This window comes from Mytilus trossulus, chromosome 2 (assembly GCF_036588685.1).
Source record: "Mytilus trossulus isolate FHL-02 chromosome 2, PNRI_Mtr1.1.1.hap1, whole genome shotgun sequence".
NCBI classification, from domain to species: domain Eukaryota; kingdom Metazoa; phylum Mollusca; class Bivalvia; order Mytilida; family Mytilidae; genus Mytilus; species Mytilus trossulus.
Genome location: NC_086374.1, coordinates 62,042,285 through 62,066,730, shown reverse-complemented (window position 1 = coordinate 62,066,730; position 24,446 = coordinate 62,042,285). Strand labels below are relative to the sequence as shown.

General features: G+C 33.9%; 1 protein-coding gene across 1 annotated transcript; it reads right to left on the bottom strand.

Annotated features, from left to right (window-relative positions):
- Positions 1-819: 819 nt before the first annotated feature.
- On the bottom strand, positions 820-17,049 carry LOC134705301 (galactosylgalactosylxylosylprotein 3-beta-glucuronosyltransferase 2-like). The gene is made up of 5 exons (XM_063564047.1): positions 16,844-17,049; positions 10,986-11,452; positions 10,281-10,367; positions 2,591-2,803; positions 820-1,085 (listed from the first exon to the last, which is right to left on the bottom strand). Exons 1-5 carry the CDS (start codon positions 16,944-16,946, stop codon positions 1,008-1,010), a joined length of 948 nt encoding a protein of 315 aa, XP_063420117.1. The 5' UTR covers positions 16,947-17,049; the 3' UTR covers positions 820-1,007.
- Between the last annotated feature and the right edge of the window lie 7,397 nt (positions 17,050-24,446).

Genomic DNA, 24,446 nt, shown 5'->3' with positions numbered 1-24,446 from the left:
TATCGTACCCTTCCGACGGACTATCATCGGACCATATTCGCAAATGGTGTCTAGGGAGAACCCAAATTATGTCCCTGAAAGCTTAAATATTCGAATAAGCTACAATGACAGAAAATGCAGTGTATGTATATCCTTATAATTTATTCCCAAAATAATATACGTAAAAATCAGATCCATTCTTTTTTGATTAACTGGTAAATGCAAGCAAGTTAATAGACATATATGACTGACAGATATGTTTAAAAAAAGTTGTGCACACAAGTTTAAAAGTTGTGCACACAAGATTAAAAGTTGTGCGCACAAGTTTGAAAGTTGTGCGCACAGTATTAAAAGTTGTGTGCACAAGTTTAAAAGTTGTGCGCACAAGATTAAAAAAGTTGTGCGCACAAGTTCAAAAAAGTTATGCGCACAAGTTAAAAAAAGTTGTGCGCACAAGTTTTCAAAAGTTGTGCGCACAAGTTTTCAAAAGTTATGCGCACAAGTTTCCAAAAGTTGTGCGCACAAGATTAAAAGTTGTGCGTCCAAGATTTAAAGGTGTGCACACAAGTTTAAAAGTCGCGCGCACAAACATTTTTAATTTCATCTTTGGCACTGAATGGGCTCCGTAGAAATGCAATACATTGTTTTCTACAGTTATCAAAAGCTGAACAATTAAATATGTAATGGTATGTTTTCTCTTTCAATGTTTTGCCATCTTCCTATCGCATTTATACAGACATATTTACCTACTTTTCACTATTGACTGGATATTATCAAAATAAAATCCAGTTAGTTCTTAAAACTACAAGCTAATAAAACGGCATTTTTACATATGCAAGATGAAGACAAACCGAATAATTACTATTGTTTAATGATATCACAAATTTCCTTTCTTTGAGCAAATTCGGAGCAGAACGATTATGACTTGTTGGTCTTTTTCTTGTCTGAGCTCTTTGGCTCTGACAAAACTTTGGTTTGTGCGCTATAAACCGTCAGATACTTCAGTCTTGTGGTTTCATAGACTCTAATTAAACATATATATCTTCATATTTTGATTGGCCGACTTTCAGACCTGGCTTCACTGTTTTCGTATGCCATACATAGACCTAGAATAGAAAAAAAGTAATGAAATTATATGTATCTTCGCTATTATAAGTAAGACATTAGAACAGTTTCATTTAAGACTAAACTGTTCGTCTTTTGAATACTTATATCTCTGTTAACAATGCAGAGGCGGATTTAGAGGGGGAGGGGCAGGGGGCCCGGGTCCCCCTTTGAGAAAAAAAATAATTGGTTGCAAAGGAAATCACTGAAAAGTGACGGGAGCGGGTCCCCTCTTAGGCAGCCAGTGGGCCCCCACTTATGAAAATTTCTAGATCAGCCACTGCAATGTCTGGGTCAAGTTGATCTGTTATAAGGGAACGACCATTTAACTTCAAGAGGTTTTGGTGTGGGGGTATATAGTGCTGAAAAACTAAACAAGAGGCCATGAAGAGCATGAATCAATCACCTGTAATATTTTTCATCAATGATTATTTTTAATTTTTAACATATATATAAATGAGTGGCTTAAAAATGCTTTTTAAATATTCTTTGTATCTGTCATGTTTTCTAAAAACATGCAGTTTACCCCTATGTCCCATTTTGTCATATAGTGGCTTAAGCTTCTTGACGAACAAGGAAATAAAATACAAAATTTATACTAGCTACCCTAAAATAAAGCCAAACTTTGGCTGAATTGATTCGGCAGTTTCAAAGTAGTCAAACTATATGAACAAATTGTGAAAATTGTCTTGAATGGGCAATAACTCCCTAACATATTTTCTTTTTACAATTTATCTTTTATCGTAAAATATTCTAGATAATAATCAAAAACTACAAAACTTCCTTACAATTACCAATTTAGGGGCAGCAACACAACAATAGGTCATAAAATTCATCTGAAAATATCAGGGCAGATAAAACTTGACTGAATGTAAAACAATTGAAACGAAAAATTCATCAAGTACGAAATAATGAACGAAAAAATATGATACTGCATTATAGGTTTCTGAATTTGAGAGACAAATCTAGCAAAAAAACGTGGACGTGGCAGGGTATTGTTAAACTTTTTAATATTTCTTGTATCTGCACGTGGTTAGAAAATATTAATATATTTGGACATTATTTGCCCTCCTGTCAAATCCCTTATAAAAAATATAATTATACATTGGCATTTTATTATTTATTCACGTTTACCGATATAAACAAATATGAGACAAACTGTTTAGAAAAGAAAATCCCGCCATTTTTCTCTCTCTATTGAAGGAATGACTGTAATATTTTTTCTGTCTATGAAGAAATAACATAAAAAATTTGGTGCACATTGAATAACGCGCGAAGCAGGTTATTTAACAGTGTGCACCACATTTTTTTATGTTATTTCGAATAGACAGAAAAAATATTACAGTCATTTCTTATAATTTAATTCTAAATTTCAGTTTAAACCGTAGAAAACCATGAAAAAACATTGATGACGTCTGAATTATGTCTATGGGCTCATAACAAAATAACGTCAGCCAATCAGCAGACGTGTTACATTCAAAATTAAATTATTCCTATATATACCAACCTTTGTACAGTTGTCTGCCTTTGGTTCAATATCTTCCCTTGTACAACATTGTTCTAGAAAATGAGTTTCTGCCATACAACACGTACCAGCTGGTACTGTAGTTTCAAATCTCATTGGATAATAATCCAATAAAACATTGGTATTAATAGCAAAGCCAGCCATGTCTACAGCAAACACTCGATGGTTTGACCTCCACGCGCTAAAGTTAGTCACCTATAAATACAAAAAGAAACGTAAAGTAAGCATGCGTTTCCTTATTAAAAGGAAATTCTGCTTTCCAGTGCAACTAATATAAACACATTTGTTTTTATGGCTCCAATACTTTATATAGGCTAATATATTACTCCAAACCAAATAATTTCCTCGTAACTCGAACATAAAATTGTTATATATACGCCATACAAAAAGATTCTTTGATTAATATTGCTGTATCTTAAAGTGTACTCGTATCCAACTGTTACTGTTTAAACATAATATATCTATTGTATATCTTTTTCATACTATACTTAAATATATAATTGCTGTCATCTTTAAATTTTGTATATTGTACTTATATGGAGAGTTTTTTTTGTATCCAATCCTATTGTATATCATTTAGACAATAAAATATGTTTAAACTGAAATAAATCGACGCGAATATATGTAAAACGTGTTGGATTCATCCTTATTAAACTACACCAAACACATTTTGAAAATTGCGATATTAAATTTGCGCAAAATGAGTTAGTTAGGCCTAGTAAACGCGAAATAAAATATTCGCGGAAATAAGTTGGTTTACAACTACATTAACTTATATGAGCGTCTATTTTAAATGTGAAAATTATTTCTGGACTTTGATAATTTATGATCATTCAACGAATTGACAGGACATTAGCCGGGGGGGGGGGGGGGGGGGGGGGGGGTCGGACGTTTTATCTTCATGGTTTAATCAAAGTTAAAGTAGCAATACAAAGTTAGAAGTTTAGTTTCGCATTATGGCCCCTGAATTTTTTAAATATGAAAGTTTTTGTACAATAAAATTGATTTTTAGATAATTGAAGAATAATTAGCCTTCTTAGTGGGTTTATATGAACATTTAGATTGTTTTTAACATGTTTTATAGGCCATTTATATGATTGGCAGTTCGTATTTTCCTATCCTATGTTCATAGGTCCATAAATTATTGTAGTGTTTATCAACAAAGATTTTGCGCTCGATCTTTTCAATTCAATTTTATGGAAAAACGAGCAGAAATGCATATGAATTTTTTGGACCACTTGATAGATATAAACCTATGGATTCAGGAAAGGTATCAGTGTAATTGATTGAAATTTTCCTTTAGACCAAATTTTCGAGACTTTTGTGACATGTTCACCCCCCTTTTTTGCTATATTTTTTACCTAAGAAATGCAGATTGTTGCCATGGTTACACCCAAGAGGGATTATTTATCACCCTTATGACCATCAGAAATCAAATCTATGGAAGATTCTCTTTCCATAAGTATATAATTACATTAGATGTAAGTTTCATTATAATACGTTATTCTGATTGGCTAACATGTTATTCCGTAAACAATTGCATCAGACAATAACATTTATCATGCATGATGACACGAGGTGCCACAAAAAAGTGCACAGGTGAATTAAATAAAACTGGATAAAAATCGTGTTTTCATGATTTTAGCTAAACAAATGTAATTATAAGTATTGAATACTTCTTTTTGAAACTTTATAGGGTGGTAAAAGCGTTGACCGTGCGTACATTTTTAGAACGAAGCGCTTCCGCGCTTCATACAAAATGTACTTCGGTCAACGCTTTGAACACCCAATAAATTTACAAAAAGAAGCATTCAATTCTTAAATACATGCATAACACACATATAAAGCCTAGCGTCTTTGTTAGACAGGAGGGGAAAGAGGGTGTTTAAAAATTATGAGTGTCAATTTTAAGTTTTTTCCTAACTGTGTATTGCAACCTAAACTATCTCAACGAAAAGAAATCAACCAATGCCCATTTCCGTGACAAAAATATCCATTTCTTAACTAAAACTAAATGTATTTATAATATAAGACAATGATAAATGATATATTTTAATATTAAAACAGCACAATTAATTAAATGCAGCGCTATATAAAGTCTAAAAAGCTTGCACATACAACCCATGATCTCATTTTAAACCATGATAAACGTCTATGAACTCAACTAATACACATGTGCTGGCCAGCACTTATGAAATACAATACAATAAATACAAATATGTTTATTATAGTGATATTGTGTATAACAAATTATGTACAATATTGAAATATTTCAATCAAATTACACCCGGCCTAATGGACCTATAAGTCACTTCAATAGATACTATAGTTATAATTCAGATTGTCATCCGGAATTTTATATAGACAATAACTGTTTAGTGTCTTTAAATATCAGCTGTATTTGTACGAGGCTAGGACACAAGCTGTATGCGAGCTTTTAGCGAGCTACTACACCTGTTTCGAGCCGAGTACAAATACAGCTGATATTTAAAGACACTAAACAGTTATTGTCTTTATCCTGCAATTAATTCTGTAAATTGTTTGTGTTTTAAAAAACACAAAAACTTACATATTTAGCATTTATTTTCGATTTGTAATCCCTTGAGGCCCGCGTAGTAATATCAAAATCACACATTACGCTGAAGATGGATTCGCAAAAAAAGAATCTCGAATGGTCAATAATAATACATCGCTCAAGGTGAATAAATATCTATTTTAACATAACAACTAATTTCAACAGTAAAAATTAAAAACAAAACATTGTCCAATTTGAAACAGAAGTGTACGAGTTGTCCTACGCTTCAGACTTGACTTTCACTAAACATGCATGCTGAAATTGACATGGCTGATTTTGTAACACAATCATACACATTCAAGTTTTGAAATCGACAATTGTCATCGTCATTGGAATGCAAGTGGAATACACATTATGAGGTCACACAGGTTCAAACAATACTCAGTCCGGCAGTGGGCGGAGCTTAGAAGCGATATCTGTATAGTATACAGATACAGCATAGCGATATCTGTAGGGCTGTATCTGTATAGTAGGACACCCAATTGCAGGATAAATACATGTACATGTTAATTATTTAAATAGAAGTGTTGTCTGCGTTTTGTAAATGAATGTTCTAAGTATCGAGCTGTTTTTCGAGGATATTCTGACAATAATAAATTTAACTTTTCACTGTTATTTAAATTTAATACGGTTTCGTTAAGTCCAGAGAATAATTAATTACGTAGTCCATTGTAAAACTGGCATTCAATCAGAAGGTGTATAAAAAAGAAGATGTGGTATGACTGCCAATGAGACAACTATCCACAAAAGACCAAAATGACACAAACATTATCAACTATAGGTCACCGTACGCCGCAAACGGCCTTCAACAATGAGCAAAGCCCATACCGCATAGTCAGCTATAAAAGGCCCCGATAAGACAATGTAAAACAATTCAAACGAGAAAACTAACGACCTTATTTATGTAAAAAAATAGTTCATTTTCAACATGTCCGGAGTCGCACATTTTACATATCCGTTGATATTCTGCGGCTCACCAACAAAACGTCCTATTTTTAATCTTAGCGGAAGGATGCCACATCAAATTCTTATATCACATGCATGGTGTCTTCGTTTATTACTAATAGAGCATTTGCATTAATCAAGTATTTGCTGGCGTATCCGTATCGGCGTATCGTATAACACGTATATGACGCAAGGATAAATTAAGCCAGGTTGGTCCCGAAAAAAGATATTTTTAGTGCAAAACATACAATACGAATAGTTAATCGTATATAAAATCTCACATACCGATAATACTAATAAACCCAATATAAACTTAAATAAACAAATAGGTTCCTCGGGCAACAAGAACTGCCCACAAACAAACAACCCTAAGTTTAGTATCACTATGATGTCTGTATATATAGAGCTCCAACAACTCTAAAAGGTGTTATCAGGGGATGTCGCGATGGATATATGCAGTTGCCTCAAACAAATGTTTCTTGGGTTTCCCCTTTCGAATTATAAAATTCGCGACGTTGCATAATTAATGATCCAAACACATTTCTCCCCTGGCGGTTTGGAGATGGGGGTTCATCGCAAACTAATAAGTTTCTAGATATTGTCATAGAACGTTCTGGTGGGGCGGTAATCATCGATAACAATTCATTCAAATATACATCAAAAGGCGATGAAAAGTTTAGGAGCATTTCAAGGACTTGCAAAACGAAGTCCATACTGGCATCAATTCTATAAGAAAATTGAAGAAGGAACCAAAATATAACAAATACAATTCTACTTTGATCCTAAAAAAAATCAGGAAAATATAGATATGCATTATAAAGAAGTCTATAAAAAACCAAAAATAGCTTTTATTTTCTTAATCTCTCTGATAAAAATATATTTAAACTCTCAAAGGTGATTTTGTAAAAATAAATTGGGTCATTTAAATTAAACGTTTTGGATACGTTTTATGAATCGAGTACACCCCTTATTCTTAATTCAGATTTATGAGGCTCTGAATGTTTATTGTGTCTAATTGTTTGAGTTGATCAATTTATATCAAAGAAGTTATAATATCCGACTTTATATCAAAAACATTATTTCAATTGAGATATATACGTACTCCAGTTATTTGTTTCCTGACAGTTATTTGTTTCCTGAAGAAAGATCCTTGAGTTATGATAATGTTTGACTAAAGTTAGAAACTATCCTCGTGTTCCCATTTTACACGTATCCGCGTACGTATCACACACCGTTAGCACGAGTGCACCTTACAGATGTAGACAACTTGAAAACATGTCGAATAAAGCTATGAGTATGTATTTTATGTGTTTACTGTTCTTCATTTACGATATTTAGATGTATTATACTTGATAATTTCGGCTGTTGTCTGCTCTATGGTCGGGTGGTTGTCGCTTTGACATATTCATCATTTCCTTTCTCAATTTTATTAGTATATACCATAATTGATGCTAAATACAGTTTCCAGTGAAGAAAAGGTGTGCTGGATTTGATTGATACTATCAGTCCGAAGCAATTGTGCAACCTTAACCCGTTCTATCGGCAACATGACATTGTATTTCATTTTTATTTTCTTAAACACAATAAAAAACATCTATTGTCTCTGGCGCCTCTCATTATGTCGAATAAAGCTATGAGTATGTATTTTATGTGTTTACTGTTCTTCATTTACGATATTTAGATGTATTATACTTGATAATTTCGGCTGTTGTCTGCTCTATGGTCGGGTGGTTGTCGCTTTGACATATTCATCATTTCCTTTCTCAATTTTATTAGTATATACCATAATTGATGCTAAATACAGTTTCCAGTGAAGAAAAGGTGTGCTGGATTTGATTGATACTATCAGTCCGAAGCAATTGTGCAACCTTAACCCGTTCTATCGGCAACATGACATTGTATTTCATTTTTATTTTCTTAAACACAATAAAAAACATCTATTGTCTCTGGCGCCTCTCATTATCGAGGAACTAAAAACGATTCCACAAATTAATCATTTGTTATAAGTCATATAATTCTAAAGGGATGATTAGTTGCATTTTTCTAAAAACCCTGATCCTCGAAACAGCATACAAGGGGCGGATGTATGATTTGCTATCTAAAGGTGCGCGTGTACGGAAAATATAGGATTAAACAAATTAGGAAATTAATAAAACCAAATGAAAAACCCCCAAAAATGATAATCAATGCGTTCTAAGCAGATGGCACACGCCCTCAATGCTCCCTTCTTGACATCTACAAAAGTAGTTTAATTTGTTTACACTGTTACGATAGAAATTACATAAAATAGATGAAAATAAATACTTCTTGAAAATTTAATTTTGTGATTGAAAGGGATGTAGAACACAGGAAACTTGAACTATCTAAGCAACATGTGCCATGCAGTTACAGCAATAAAACGGACGATATCATTATTTGGACACGGCGAAATTGTCATCCACGTCCCCCTATAGCTTTAGCCTATGTAGTATAAAGAAACACAAAAATAAGCACAATAAAAGTCAGTGTTAAAGAATTCCGAATCCTATGTCAGAACAGGCAACAAAAGAAACTAAACAAAATGATAATGATACATATATTCACAAAGGACTACTTACTACATGTAGCAGTTACTGATATTCCTGTTCCAGACCTCAATTAAATAATATTATTAAATATTTTTCCTTTTTTTACCGAATAGCTGCAAAATATGAAGAATTTGATAAAAGTATACTTAATTCCGAAAAAAGTGTGTAGAATACACAAATGAGGTTATACAATAGACTTTTTTTAAAGACAAAGCATACAAAATGCAGCCCCACATACCCAAATCAATACCTTTGTGTCGTAAGAACTTTAAAAAGCTGGGATTCAGGGGAAATACATACAGGAACAAATTTAGATATAAACTGTGGTAAATTGGCAGATCAAGGGGGTTTTGTAAGTTGGAGCCCCCTTTTTTTGGCCAAACAATGCATTTTAATGGGGACCCCCTTTTTGTCCTGAGTTGGGAATCTCCCCTTTTTAAAAATGGTTGGATCAGCCCCTGTGGTAGTAAATCAACAAACATAACTTGTGTAGCAATCAGTGGTGGATCCAGATTTTTTTTAGAAGTGAGATGGAGATGGGGATAGTCTCGCTTAATTTAACGGGTTTATCAGCAGTTTGATAATGGGACCGGGACCATATTCTGCCAAAATTCAATGATAATTTTTAATTAAATTCTAGATAATGGTCCCTTATTCTCCCTCTTGACCCGCCTCGGGCAATAAACACACTTGTATTAGTACATAATGTTAACGTTAATTTTCGTAGACAAGGTGTGTTCGACTTGATCCTTTCATACATGTATATAAAATATTTGTATATGAAAAAGATACACTTATTACACACAGTTCATAAATACGATGCGTGTATGTTATTGGTCTTATAAAAGCAATGACTCTTTAGTTTTTTAACTATATGTCATCAATATTTGGTTCATATTTTACATCTGATGAGTTTTAATCGAGGTCGGGACTAAAATATTATTTTGTACAAATCTGCCCGATACGTATACGTCGATCCATGCACGTATCCTGATACGTGAATAATGCAAATGCTCTATTGGTCATAATAACGCAAAAAGTATTCGTTTATTCCATACGTACTTGGAGAGAGGACATTTTGTTTTAGCCCTCCCATGTTATCTATTAAAGGTCCGTAATTTTTATAAGTTTCTATTATTTTCATGTTTTCCTGTGACATTTTAACAGAATTAAACTAACATGTATTTACTATTTACTATTAGAAAGTAGTGCTTGATAACTATCCATAGTGGTCAATGATAATAACTCTATATTTTGTCTGGATTTATTTTACCTTTTATGATCACTATGATCTTTGTTGATCAGATAACAGAGTACGTCAAGCGGTACCCCTTTCCTTTGTAAGATTTTTTATTTATTTTTTATTTCAAACTCTTAACAAAACCAACAGAAGTCTTCATCAACAAGACATTTTGAGTCAGACGCTTTTCATATTCTCGAACAAGAACTAAGTATTTACCCCCTGCCCCTCAATTTTACATGTGAATCAATGAATGTAATAAAGGTAAAATGTCAACTCGAGTTTTTCGATAACATGTACTGTCTCCATTTACAGAAACTATGATTTTGATTATTTTAGTATTACCTTTCCATCTTTGACGATAGGTTTCTCTAACCTCATTGCCCCAGAGAATCCAACAGGCCACATGGAAAGTTTTTTAGTGTACCTCATCTGTATAAGAATAAAATATCGTTTTCTTTCATAAAGATTCATGAAATATTTGTCTCTGGATGTAGAGCAACAATTAATCTATCAACTATTGATTTGCTCCTGTTACAATTTTAATGGCCACTAAACTCAAGAACATCGTGTTTTGACACATGCAATCGAAAGATGATTAGCTGAATTAGATAAAAACAAAACTTAACTACAGTGTATATTCCTGATATCATTTGTTTTATGCAAAACTGATTCAATTTATAAAGTTTTGAATAATTTGTGTTTTTTCGAACAACATGTAGTCTAAATTACTTCTAAATTAAGTCTACTTGCAAGATAAGTACTTTTAACGGAAATATATAATTAGCACCTGACGTTTTTGCAACTGGGACGTGGCAGCAAATTCATAAAGTGACGAGCATTCATAATATGCTAACCGTGCCGCCGTTTTTACCCTGACTCAAATCAGAGGCAAACGTAAGTACATGCGTTTTTACAATTTTCGTTCATTTACATGTTTTGGAGTTTTGTGTGTTTTTTTCGCTTAAATAGTATACATTATTGTTCAAATGGGGTCCAGTTGAAAAATCCCGCTTCTGGCTTTTGCAGATCATTTACATAATTACAAACCTCTTCAAACAAACGTAGATCGTAAGTATTGTCATCATCTGCAAAATAGACAACAGCGGGTTCTTCAAAACGATGATTCTTATTTATCCATTCGAGTGCTGCATTTTTCTGGTCATTCCCCTTTGAAGCATTCGATGACTTTCTGGTAGCTTGTGCTATATACGTAAAGTATATATTAGAAGTCTGTAAAAGATCGTGAACATTGTGGTTGGTAAATTTCCAATCCTCCACAACGATCCAATGTAGGCGTTTAACATTTCGTAGAGTGTTTGCAAGTCGTGTTAAATCTGCCATTTGTGTAAGTCTATAGTACGTTGGCGTTACGGTGTAGATTAGGGGAATGTCTTTCGGTTTTATATGGGATTTGGTGACTGTGGTCGGATGATTTGTTGTCTCTGGCAATTCTTTTAAACCATTCAGTTGCCTTGAGATACTCCTTACGTTAATACGCTGTTTTACCCTCAGGCCTGCCGGATAAGGAAAAAGGAATATTATATAAAATTGTTTTAGTTGGTTCTGGGGTTTCACATAAACTACTTTATGTGTAATAAAGAAAACTAATAATATACAAGTTTTAGCTTTCTTGAAAGCTGTGGACTGCTTCGCTCTATCATAATTTAATGTAATATGTGTGTATGTGGTATTTTTAGATAGTTGATTGGTATTTAAAATGGATTATTTTAAGATTTTGCGTGAGTGTGTACCTCTTTTGAGATGTGCTTAGATTAGGAGAAGTTATAAAATACAGATAATGCTTTTTTGAAAACGTTGCACAAGAGCATTGCTTGGCAAAAAAAATTTCGTGCATATTGCAGATTGACAAAGAAAATAAACGTGTACTGAAAATTGATGTTTGAATATTGAATTTCAGTGTGCAATATATGCATATGAAAATAAAACGAACATGAATGAATGACAGTTGATCAGAACTGATATACACATAGTTAATTTTCCGGCTTTTAATGACTTATCCTGATACGATATTAAGAATTGATCGATGGACAGTCAGTGGGCCACAGACCACAATTAATTTTTCTTTTAGTTTTTTATAACTTTTTGTCACATTAAAAAAATTGCACCATGTACTTTTGTCCAATCTTTTGTGAGTGTAATGTATAGTACCTGTCCAAAATAATATCCAAAATTCAGCAAGATTGAAGCAATCACTTTTACAAATTTAGCCAATACACATCCCTTCCCCTATTGACAAGTCAAGAGATGTTCCGAAAACTGTAAATATCACCTTTTTGCACTTAGCCTAATCACTCTTTCCATATCAAAATCAGTTAACTACAACATCCAAAAGTTTATTTCATCTCTCTTCTTTCATTTCCAACCAATAAAAACTAAATAATCAATGAGAAAGGCAAAGAAAAAAAATAAAGAAAGAATACACCTTAATTAAAGGGAACCAATTCGTTAATTGTGGTCTTGGGCCAGTGCGTGAACGCTTCTTACTTCCTGATTGGAAGATATTACGAGACGTGAATAATCAAAGTTTATTGCCGATTGGTTACGACAATCCAAACCTAGTAAATGTCCTTCAATCCCGTACAGTATCGGATTTGTCCTCTCTATTTTAGCAATTAGATTTTGCCTGGTCATTTATCATTCATATTCATGATATTGGTACACAGGTTACATTTATCTATAAATAGCCGAATATTCTGGAGTTTTGTTAACAACAACGTTAATCGATATAATTTAAATACTACTTCATAACGTGTGACCTCCCGTGTGTGGTAAAATTTGTTGATTTCTAAATGAATTAATCTACAAAACGAGAACACTTTCCATTTTCAACAGCTAAGAGACGACTAGCCCTTTTTGAAAGGCTAATACTTGTTTAAACCAATGGCATCACAAGTAGGGGAAACGGTACTATTACATTTTCTTTGCATTAGGTTGGCCTTTTGTAAGGCAGGTGAAGGAAGTCAAATTAGTAGCGCTGTGATTGGATGTAAGGATACAATATATATTTTTATTTATCTATGAATAACTGCAGTGTGTATACAATATAAACTTTGAAACCTATTGAAATATTTTCTAGAGAATTATTCGAAAAGACTTCCAAATTTGATAAATTTGGTGCAAAATGACGGTGGGCATGAATATTAAAACATAAACCAGCTCCGTTGGAAGTTGGCTATGATACTATTTGGCTTTAATTTTTAAAACAGAATAATAAAGTACTAACACCACATATAACTGTTTTATCAAGGCTTTTATCTTAAAAAGTGGTAAATTCAGAATATATTAAAATTATCACCTATGGCAGAATAAGTAGTACCATTTTCCCTATAGTAACCAATCCGTGATCAGTAATTATTTCAAGATGGAGTGTATGTCTAATGAAACTTATAGGTCAGCACCGTTATGTCAAGCGAAAAATTAGCTGATGAGGTACAAATTCCAAATGAGACAGATATCCACCAGAGTTAAAACAAGTTGCTTTCATAAAAAAAGAAATGCAATCGTAAACCCAAATGCTTATTTGGCATTAAATATCAGATAATTGTTTAAAAAAGATGTATTGTTTTATATTACTTTTGTTGTTTAAGAATTAGAAACTGACATTGATTGTTTACTTAATGTAATGCCGGCGTCACAAACTTATCTGTACCGTTTTAAACGCTCATGTAGCGAGTATAGTATGTGCGTGGAGCGTACAGGTATACGCTTGACACACGCTTGAGCTGAATGCACATTTTTAATTTTTATACAGGCGTCACACATCAGCGTACAGCTCCGACGTACACCGGGCGTGTTAAGTTAAAAAAATCATGTACGCTAGTAATTTTGAATGTGACCTGTCAAACATATCTGTAACGTTTACACAACGAGCTTTAACACTCGTATACAAAAAGGCTGAAAAAGCGTACCTAAGCGTTCAAGGAACGTATGTTTGTCTTACGTAGATTCAGTGATATTGTTTGCCTTAAATTAGTGGAGAATAAAGGCTTTTTCCCCTGGAGAAGAATTTTCTATGAACATGTTTTTTAGAATTATGTATCTAGAATGTGTTTACCACTAAATATACTATGATATTATTTTTATACGCTCGTTTAACGGGACGTATTTTGTTATACTGTTGTCCGTCCGTCGTCAACAAGTCGGACCTTACCTCAAACTCTTTTAAACCAATTTGCATAAAACTTTGGGAAATTGTTTATATCTATTGACGTGAGCTTCTTTTCGTTCTTTATAATTTTTAGATTTAAGGTTTCTGGGTAATGGGGTTTTATTCAATAAAAATGTTTTTTTTTTTCCAGTTTTCTTATATTAAAAGCCTTAAAAATCCTTTCACAAATTTGCTAGGACTTTTGGTTAATTGTTTATATCTATTTCCATTTTTATGAGTTTTAGAATTTATGTTTCCGAGTTAAGGGGTTTTTATAAAGTAAAGGGTGATCCTCCAGTTTTCGGACATTAACACATAACCTTTCCAGCAGTTTAGTTCTCATGAAACTGCTTGCTGAATTGTTTATATCTATTGTTGTAAGCGCCCTTTCGATATTTATTAATTTTAGATTTTATGTTATTGAGTTTAGGGGTTTTATTCATTAAAAAATGTGGTATTTTACAGTTTTCGGACAATAACTCAAAAATCTTTACACCATTTTTTATGAAACTTTGGTGTATTGTTTATATATATTGACTGAAACTCCCTTTCCATTTTTATAAATATCTGATATGACATTGAGACGATATTGGATATTTCAAAAAGGTGACCAGCGTATCATGCCCTCATGACGTAGATGTTTGTTTGTTATAGAAATACTTTTTTCAGTGCTTATTGAGGAGTGTGAATTTTTCTTAATAAGACTATGAGGCAAATTGGTATATAGGGTAGAAACATCAACAGCACCAATTATAAGCATGCAATTAATCAAGTACCTCCAACCAATTTTGACACTCCAAAAGTAATTTATTCCACTATTTTGAAAGACCTTATTTGAACATTTTTAATCAGGTTTTTGATTGTACCAAGTGCACTAGTAAGTAGACTATATATTTAAGTAGGGGAACCATGGCTTGAAGACGAAATAAATCTTTGTAATGATCATGAGCTATGTGCAGCTTCGGAACCCAGTACATGTCGGAACTTTCAATGTACAATGTATTTGGTTCTGCTTTGATAAGAATCAGAGCTGAGTCTATGTACCATATAGTATAATAGGTAAACTGGTTGTAAGGACCTAGTCCTAAATTGAGATCCTTGTCAGATATTCCTGGTCATATGTTTTCTTTTTTGTCATATTAAGAATTGTTCTAATTTAATATGTTCGTACGGGAAACAAGGAACATTATCATCATACAAAAAAAAAGATAATTCTAAATACATCTTCCAAAAACAATGGAATGTATTACAAAGGATAATCATAAGATATACTGGAATTGTCCTGGACCTCACGTCTGTGCTCAGCTTCTGTGATGGGTATGTGCTAATGGAATCCTTCTCCGAATACGGGATCAACATATTAGTGGTAATGTACCCCAATATCCAATGATCTTCAATTTCTACCGAATATTGGCTGTCAAAAAAATGCTAACATTCCAATTTTCAATAACAGTTAACAGCAAATACATTATCACAATAACCGATATCAAAAAAACTATAAAAGCCCAATAACAGCTAACAAAGAAAAAGAAAATAACAGCTAACAGCAAATACATTTTCAGAATAACTGATAACAAAGAATTAAATTGCACCATACTGACAGCATAACAGTTAAACCCCTTGCCCCCTTCTTTAAAGAAGGAATAGTTTCCTACAGTTTGGTCTAAATTACGAATGCTTAAATGTAATTGGTACTACGTATATATGATTTTATTTCGAAATATAATGAAAATTTGAAGTGGTGCGTCAACAAATACAACGACACTTTTTATTTTGGTATGAGTTAAATAACTACTTAAAATAGATGTGACATTGACATATAATTTAATAGCTTCATCTTTTTTCTATCAAATAGTGTTGGTTTTATGAAAATGGTACAAAAAACGAATTTGCTATGATTTTTCAAAATCACGCCAGATTTTGTTCAGTCAAGTTCGACACCGACGAAGTTGAAAATAACAGATAAGAAATATAATTTTTTTTTTATACACAAGACTTGCGATTGGGATTGCTTGTGCCTTTTTATATAAGATGCAACTTAATTCATTAATTTATTGTCAAATACATGAGAGGCTTCTCGACCGAAGATATTTTGTTGAGAATTGATAAAATCTTCTAAATTGTCGGCACGCATCAAGCTTTTGGTTTAGAGGATACCGCCTGATAATTTTTGGTTTAGAGGATTCCCACCCGATATTTTTTTGATTGGCTAGAAATACGGGTTTCGTGTTGTAATAATCTGTCGGCCTTGTGTAAAAAAGCGGATTTTGTGAATAATCTTTCGGTCTAGTGTAAAAAGGCGGGTTTTGTGTAATAATAATCTGTCGGCTTTGTGAATGAAAAAAAAAAAATCTGCGGCCGCCGCCAAAAGAATTGGGAAATATGACTCTAATAATAATTTGCGGGTTGGAATGATAAAAATATTCGGGCGGGAATTTGAAGTGCGCCGAATAATTATTTTTAATGCATTTCTAATGGGAAAAATGTAAATAATCGGGGGGTTCACTGCGGCTTTCCGTACATTTGATCAATAATTTACTTACCATTACAATTTCAAGAAAACTGTTCATATGAATTTGTGATAACAAATATAAAAAAAAATAACTAATGCAAAATACAATCTAATTAAAATATAGATTTCTGATTTCATTATACTACATATGAGCTATGTTATAATTAGATATCATGTGTGCAAAAAAACCTTCCCTATAATATGCATATCTATACCTAAATATACCTTTTTGAGAGTCCATATATAACAATACCATCAGTACTGTAAATAAAACCAGTATGCAAAGCACGTTAAATTTAGTACCATCTTTGACACAAAATCTGTCCATTTCGTTCTTTTAATGTGTTTCTATTTTCATGATTTTTGACAAAGTGTATATCCAATAAATCCAGATAATATCTCAGACTACAGAAACTTTCAATTTCGGAGTTTAAAATGTTTTTTATTCCTCTACTATGTTTAAATGGTTAAATAACAAAGGGTCTGAATGGGAGGTCTTTCATTTTTGTATTCGTTTATTTGTTTGGCTATTTTTTTCTATTCGTTATATTGTCTGCTCATTTTTCTTTATATTTTGGCTCCCTATGTTCTCAACATATGAATTTAATTCAAAGTTCCATATTTCTCTCTTCTTGATATTTTTTGTCCATTATTCTCTATCAAAGTATGTAAACCCCCATCCACACCCTCATTACACGGTTTGGTTGATTTTTTTCCCCACATGTATTTTTGTATCCGCTTCACATATCCTAATTAAGTATGTTATTTAAATAAAACCAATCAACCTTAGCTACCATTGATACAACGACGCACTTGCGTGCACAAACGAAATGGCCCCACAAAAATCATAATTAAAAAAAAAAGTACAATTAAGTTAACTTTCACTATAATATATACATAGGTGTTTTAATTTGTCAGAAAGGTTTCCGTGTTTTCTATCAGTTCAGTGCGTATACTCGGTATCTATCGAGGTCCAATTTGTCAGCCGTCATCACGTAAAAACGACGAATCAAAGAATTCAACTTTATATATAACTAATATAGTACAAAGGTGTAGATTAAAAATTACACCACTCAAGGCCCTTTTGTTTTCCACGTAATTAATATTGCCAATAATTAAGAAGTTCCGGGTCGAGTCCGATACCGATACCAATAGTATATTCATCTGTTACCTATTACCTTATCTGTACGCTCCGCATTTGACAGGCGCTCCACCAAACGGTGTATTCAGGATATGCTATATACACGGGTCATAATCACAGGGTTGACACTACTAAATTGTTAAATTGTTACCTATTGTAGTATTTTAATCAGTAAGACTTTATAAGATAACAATACGAATACTAAAAATAAGGCGTATAGGTACAGTTTTCAATTTGTTAGAATGCATGACGTAAAACAGAGAATCAAAGAATTCAACTTTATTTATAACTAACGTAATATAGGACAATGCTGTTGATTAAAAAAATACTCCATCTCAGGACCTTTTGTTTTTCAAATAATTAATATTACCAATAATTGATAAGTTCCAGTTAGACGGGTTCAAACAGAAAGATTTGAAAGCAGAGAAAACTGTGATAACTATCTTATAATCGGCATGACTTTATCAGATGACAATACTAATACAAAAATAAGTCTTGCGCATAGTTATATCCTTAATTCAGTCACGGACCCGCGATATCACGGGTGTGTTCTAGTATATATATAACATCGTTAGGTTGATTTTCTAGGCACTTTATATATATACAACTCGTCTAAACATCAACCCAACAATGTTAGATCTGTAAATTTGCTTTTGCAAATGTTGTTCTTCCCTCGCCGGGATTCGAACCCATGTTACTGTGATATCGTGACTCCAAATCGCCTGCACTGCAGCCGACCCACTAGACCACACGACCACCTGGGCTCTTCAGTGGCCGTGTGTTACCTTTCCTCGTAAGTTTTAATCTAGCGGCGTACTACAGTACATGATGAATAAGGCATGGAGATGTTATTGTTACAGATCAGCTAAATTATCTATAGTAAAGGATCCTACAAATAAATGTAAGATACAGTCACAGAAAATAATTATATTAATAAGTACGTCTGAGTCAGTGACAACTCTACAACAGATTTATCCATCGGACCGTCATCAATGATGGTGATACATGGCTGTGTACATTATGTATATACAACTCGTCTAAACATCAACCCAACAATGTTAGATCTGTAAATTTGCTTTCGCACTGCAGACGAGGAAAGGTAACACACGGCCACTGAAAGCTTTATTTTTGTAGAGCCCAGGTGGTCATGTGGTCTAGCTATAAAAGTGGAGTTATCGACTTCAATTTTAATTGACTTCTATTGTTAGTTTCGTACCGAGGGTAGGGAGTTCTCCAACACTTCGGCGTCCTTTACCACTAAAAACTGACAACTATAAAAGTGGTGTTATCGACTCCAATCTTAATTGACTTGTATTGTTAGTTTCGTACCGAGGGTCGGGAGTTCTCCGACACTTCGGCGTCCTTTACCACTAAAAACTGACAACTATAAAAATCAGGTGTTATCGACTCCAATCTTAATTGACTTGTATTGTTAGTTTCGTACCGAGGGTCGGGAGATCTCCGACCCTTCGGCGTCCTTTACCACTAAAAACTGACAACTATAAAAGTGGTGTTATCGACTCCAATCTTAATAGACTTGTATTGTTAGTTTCGTACCGAGGGTAGGGAGTTCTCCAACACTTCGGCGTCCTTTACCACTAAAAACTGACAACTATAAAAGTGGTGTTATCGACTCCAATCTTAATTGACTTGTATTGTTAGTTTCGTACCGACGGTAGGGAGTTCTCCGACACTTCGGCGTCCTTTACCACTAAAAACTGACAACTATAAAAGTGGTGTTATCGACTCCAATCTTAATTGACTTCTATTGTTAGTTTCGTACCGAGGGTAGGGAGTTCACCGACACTTCGGCGTCCTCACTAAAGACTGACAACTCTGAAAGTGGTGTTATCGACTCCAACCTTAATTGACTTCTATTGTTAGTTTCGTACCGATGGTAGGGAGTTCTCCGACACTTCGGTGTCCTTTACCATTAAAAACTGGCAACTATAAAAGTGGTGTTATCGACTTCAATTTTAATTGACTTCTATTGTTAGTTTCGTACCGAGGGTAGGGAGTTCTCCGACACTTCGTCGTCCTTAACCACTAAAAACTGACAACTATATCAGTCACGGGTGTTATCGACTTCAATTTTAATTGACTTGTATTGTTAGTTTCGTACCGAGGGTAGGGAGTTCTCCGACACTTCGGCGTCCTTAACCACTAACAACTGACAACTATAAAAGTGGTGTTATCGACTCCAATCTTAATTGACTTGTATTGTTAGTTTCGTACCGAGGGTAGGGAGTTCTCCGACACTTCGGCGTCCTCACTAAAAACTGACAACTATAAAAGTGGTGTTATCGACTCCAATCTAAATTGACTTCTATTGTTAGTTTCGTAACGAAGGTCGGGAGATCTCCGACACTTCGGCTTCCTTTACCACTAAAAACTGACAACTATAAAAGTGGTGTTATCGACTCCAATCTTAATTCACTTCTATTGTTAGTTTCGTACCGAGGGTAGGGAGTTCTCCGACACTTCGGCGTCCTCACTAAAAACTGACAACTATAAAAGTGGTGTTATCGACTCCAATCTTAATTGACTTCTATTGTTAGTTTCGTACCGAGGGTAGGGAGTTCTCCGACACTTCGGCGTCCTTTACCACTAAAAACTGACAACTATAAAAGTGGTGTTATCGACTCCAATCTTAATTGACTTGTATTGTTAGTTTCGTACCGAGGGTCGGGAGTTCTCCGACACTTCGGCGTCCTTTACCACTAAAAACTAGCAACTATAAAAGTGGTGTTATCGACTCCAATCTTAATTGACTTGTATTGTTAGTTTCGTACCGACGGTAGGGAGTTCTCCGACACTTCGGCGTCCTTTACCACTAAAAACTGACAACTATAAAAGTGGTGTTATCGACTCCAATCTTAATTGACTTCTATTGTTAGTTTCGTACCGAGGGTAGGGAGTTCACCGACACTTCGGCGTCCTCACTAAAGACTGACAACTCTGAAAGTGGTGTTATCGACTCCAACCTTAATTGACTTCTATTGTTAGTTTCGTACCGATGGTAGGGAGTTCTCCGACACTTCGGTGTCCTTTACCATTAAAAACTGGCAACTATAAAAGTGGTGTTATCGACTTCAATTTTAATTGACTTCTATTGTTAGTTTCGTACCGAGGGTAGGGAGTTCTCCGACACTTCGTCGTCCTTAACCACTAAAAACTGACAACTATATCAGTCACGGGTGTTATCGACTTCAATTTTAATTGACTTGTATTGTTAGTTTCGTACCGAGGGTAGGGAGTTCTCCGACACTTCGGCGTCCTTAACCACTAACAACTGACAACTATAAAAGTGGTGTTATCGACTCCAATCTTAATTGACTTGTATTGTTAGTTTCGTACCGAGGGTAGGGAGTTCTCCGACACTTCGGCGTCCTCACTAAAAACTGACAACTATAAAAGTGGTGTTATCGACTCCAATCTAAATTGACTTCTATTGTTAGTTTCGTACCGAAGGTCGGGAGATCTCCGACACTTCGGCTTCCTTTACCACTAAAAACTGACAACTATAAAAGTGGTGTTATCGACTCCAATCTTAATTCACTTCTATTGTTAGTTTCGTACAGAGGATCGGGAGATCTCCGATACTTCGTCGTCCTTTACCACTAAAAACTGACAACTATAAAAATGGTGTTATCAACTCCAATCTTAATTGACTTGTATTGTTAGTTTCGTACCGAGGGTCGGTAGTTCTCCGACACTTCGGCTTCCTTTACCACTAAAAACTGACAACTATGAAAGTGGTGTTAAACACAAACCAAACCAATCAATTCAACTATATTTTTTCAGTATAAATGAATACAAAAATGTGGCTTATGCATATCAACAAAAAAATCAGACAAAAACACAAAAACTTAATATTGAGCAATGAACCATAAAAATAAGGCCAAGGTCAAATAAAACGTGCCAAACTGACTTGTACATCGTAATGTAATTTCATACATCAAATATAGTTAACCTATTGCATACAGAGTAAGAAAAACAGAACAAACCATAAAAACTTAACTATAACCACTGAACCATGAAAATGAGGCCAATGTGAGATGACACCTGCTAGTTAGACATGTGCACCTTACAATATTTCGATGTACCAAATATAGTTGACCCCTTGCATACAGTATTGGAAAAATAAACCAAACACAAAAACTTAACTATAACTACTGAACCATATAAATGACGGTCAAGGTTCAGATTACAGTCAGTTGACATGTACTCCTTACAATCATTCCATACACTTAATATAGTAGACTTATTACTTATAGTATCTGAGAAAGGGACTTGACAACGAAAACTTAACCTTGCTCACTCATCCAAGAAATGAGGTCGAGGTCAAGTGAAACTGTCTGATGGACAGGGGACCTCACAAGGTACCCACATACCAAATACAGTTACCCCGCTACTCATACTATTGAGAGAGAAATTAAGGATACTTTATATCTTAACTTTTATCTGAACCATTAAAATGAGGTCAAGGACAATGGGCATATGACAGACAGAAACGTCGTTACATGTATAAGGCATCTATATACAAAATGAAAAGAAACAGATTTTTATTTATTCTGAATATGAAGCTTTTAATAAGTTAGCTAATGCTGCCGCCGGATCACTAACCCTTTGTCGAGTTTTCTGCGACCGAAACGATGACCCAAGGATTTTTAAAAGATTTTTAAAATAACGTATTTAACTTTACATTTAAAATAATGAAAAGAAAATCAAGGGTTAGCAGACTAGATGTGGTTTGACACTACAGTGATAAATAGGAGGATTTAAGTATCCGACTAAAATTGATAATATCAGATTATTACATGGCATTTTTCACATTGCATGTATTATCAGCCCTAGGATCAATATTAGCCCAAGAGCCGCATGGCTCGAGGGCTGATATTGACCGAAGGCTGATAATACATGCTATATGAAAAATGACATGTTATGATCTTTTTATCATATGCTTCAACAAATGGAGAAAAATAACTGATTCGTATATTGATCCTTTTACGTGGTTCTGTAATAGAAGTTCAAAGATTGAAAAGTTCACGGACGTCGGACCCCAAATTTAGAATATTCGATATTAACTTTTTCTATCATTTCCCCTCAACAGAGAAGAACCACATTTAATATGGACGAATCGACAAAAACAAACCAAAAAAATTAACAATACACATAATGAAGACTGTTTGGCAACTTTTAAAGTAACTTTCTAAATTATGTTTGAAACTTTTAAACAATGCATTTATTTAATAATTTGTTTGTTTGTTGTGTTTTTTTTCGTTTTTTTTTTTATTACTGTCCAGTATCCAAATGGTTGTTTTGTACACTACTTTGTAATGGTTGTCACTGAAAACGTAGCATTTAGGTGCATTTTCCGGAATTTGCCGAGTATCACCGGAATGCCATGTGATAACGTTTCGGAAAGGTATGTGATAACAAACGAAGCATGGGATAAACTTTTCATATCAGCCCGCTAAGGACCAATTCGAAATATATGGAATTTAGGTTAATTCAATGGTATTATCATACAGTAAAAATCATATGTCTAAGTATATGATAAAGAAAAGTATCGGAACATTAAAACTACTCTAATCGATATTAAGATTTGTCTGTTATTTTCGATATTGACAAATTAAAAACAACAAATACAAATAGTAAACAATGTATTCTTAATTGTCCCACCATGCAACACAAACCCCGACAATTATTTATATTTCAGATAATTTCTGTTTATTATCTAAACATGTAATGAAGCAAAAACATCCCGCCTAAAGGAGGATTAAAGTTTAAATGATTTCAAATTAAATCGTGATAGTAGACCTATTATACTTACCATTCAATTCATTTGAAAAGATTACCAATAGGCTGCTTAATCACCTTATTTAAAGGTACACATCAGTACATCATATCAAGGCGCCACATATCCACTTAAAGATGTTACAGTTACGTTCAGTGGTTCTGTCAACGTAATATTTGTTCCGCCTAATAGAAGTTCCAATGGTAACTTTGTTATAAACATTGTCATACCATCTATTCCTGTTGGACCAAATAATATATACCATTTCTTCTGTTAGGAACATATACTGTAATCTTTATTCCTGTGGAAATAATATTCGGTAATATTTTTTCCTTTTGGAACTAACATAATGAAGAAACTTCTATTCCGTGATAGTTCAAACTATGGATATGTGTAGCTTCTATACAACATTCATATATATAGCACGGAACAAATATTATAGAAAGGTTATAACCTAGTTCGAGATTACTCTGACGTTCAACGGCTGTTTTTCCAGACAAGCTGGGCCGTGGGTAATCTCGGACTAGGTATAACAAAGCCATAATTTTCATTTCATTTCCGAAATGTTTTTGCCCCGTCCCTTTCCCCTCAAAATATCAAATGTTCGTGCCCTTAGTATGATAATTTTTTTATGAAACGAACGCAGTTTGTTAGGCACACAAGTTTTTGTTCGTGCATCGTACATATGTATGTTTAGAACATGTCAGCATTATCTTTATTCTATGTTTCTTAAAACAACTGTCTGCTTAACTAGACGAATGTACCTTTATAATATTCGTGTAAGCAAATTTATATATAATAGATTGTGAATTCAGCGGCCTGCAAAACTTATCTCAATAAACCAATAGCTGCAGCTATTTATCTTCCGTAGACCAGTAACTGCTGCA

Bases quoted from the DNA above. Each gene is read 5' to 3' on its own strand.
- LOC134705301 (XM_063564047.1), bottom strand. From the start codon at position 16,946: ATGGACAGATTTTGTGTCAAAGATGGTACTAAATTTAACGTGCTTTGC. The intron at 11,453-16,843 runs GTATATTTAGGT...CTTATCCGGCAG, and splicing joins ATATATGGACTCTCAAAAAG to GCCTGAGGGTAAAACAGCGT. The intron at 10,368-10,985 runs GTTTGTAATTAT...ATTCTTATACAG, and splicing joins ATCTACGTTTGTTTGAAGAG to ATGAGGTACACTAAAAAACT.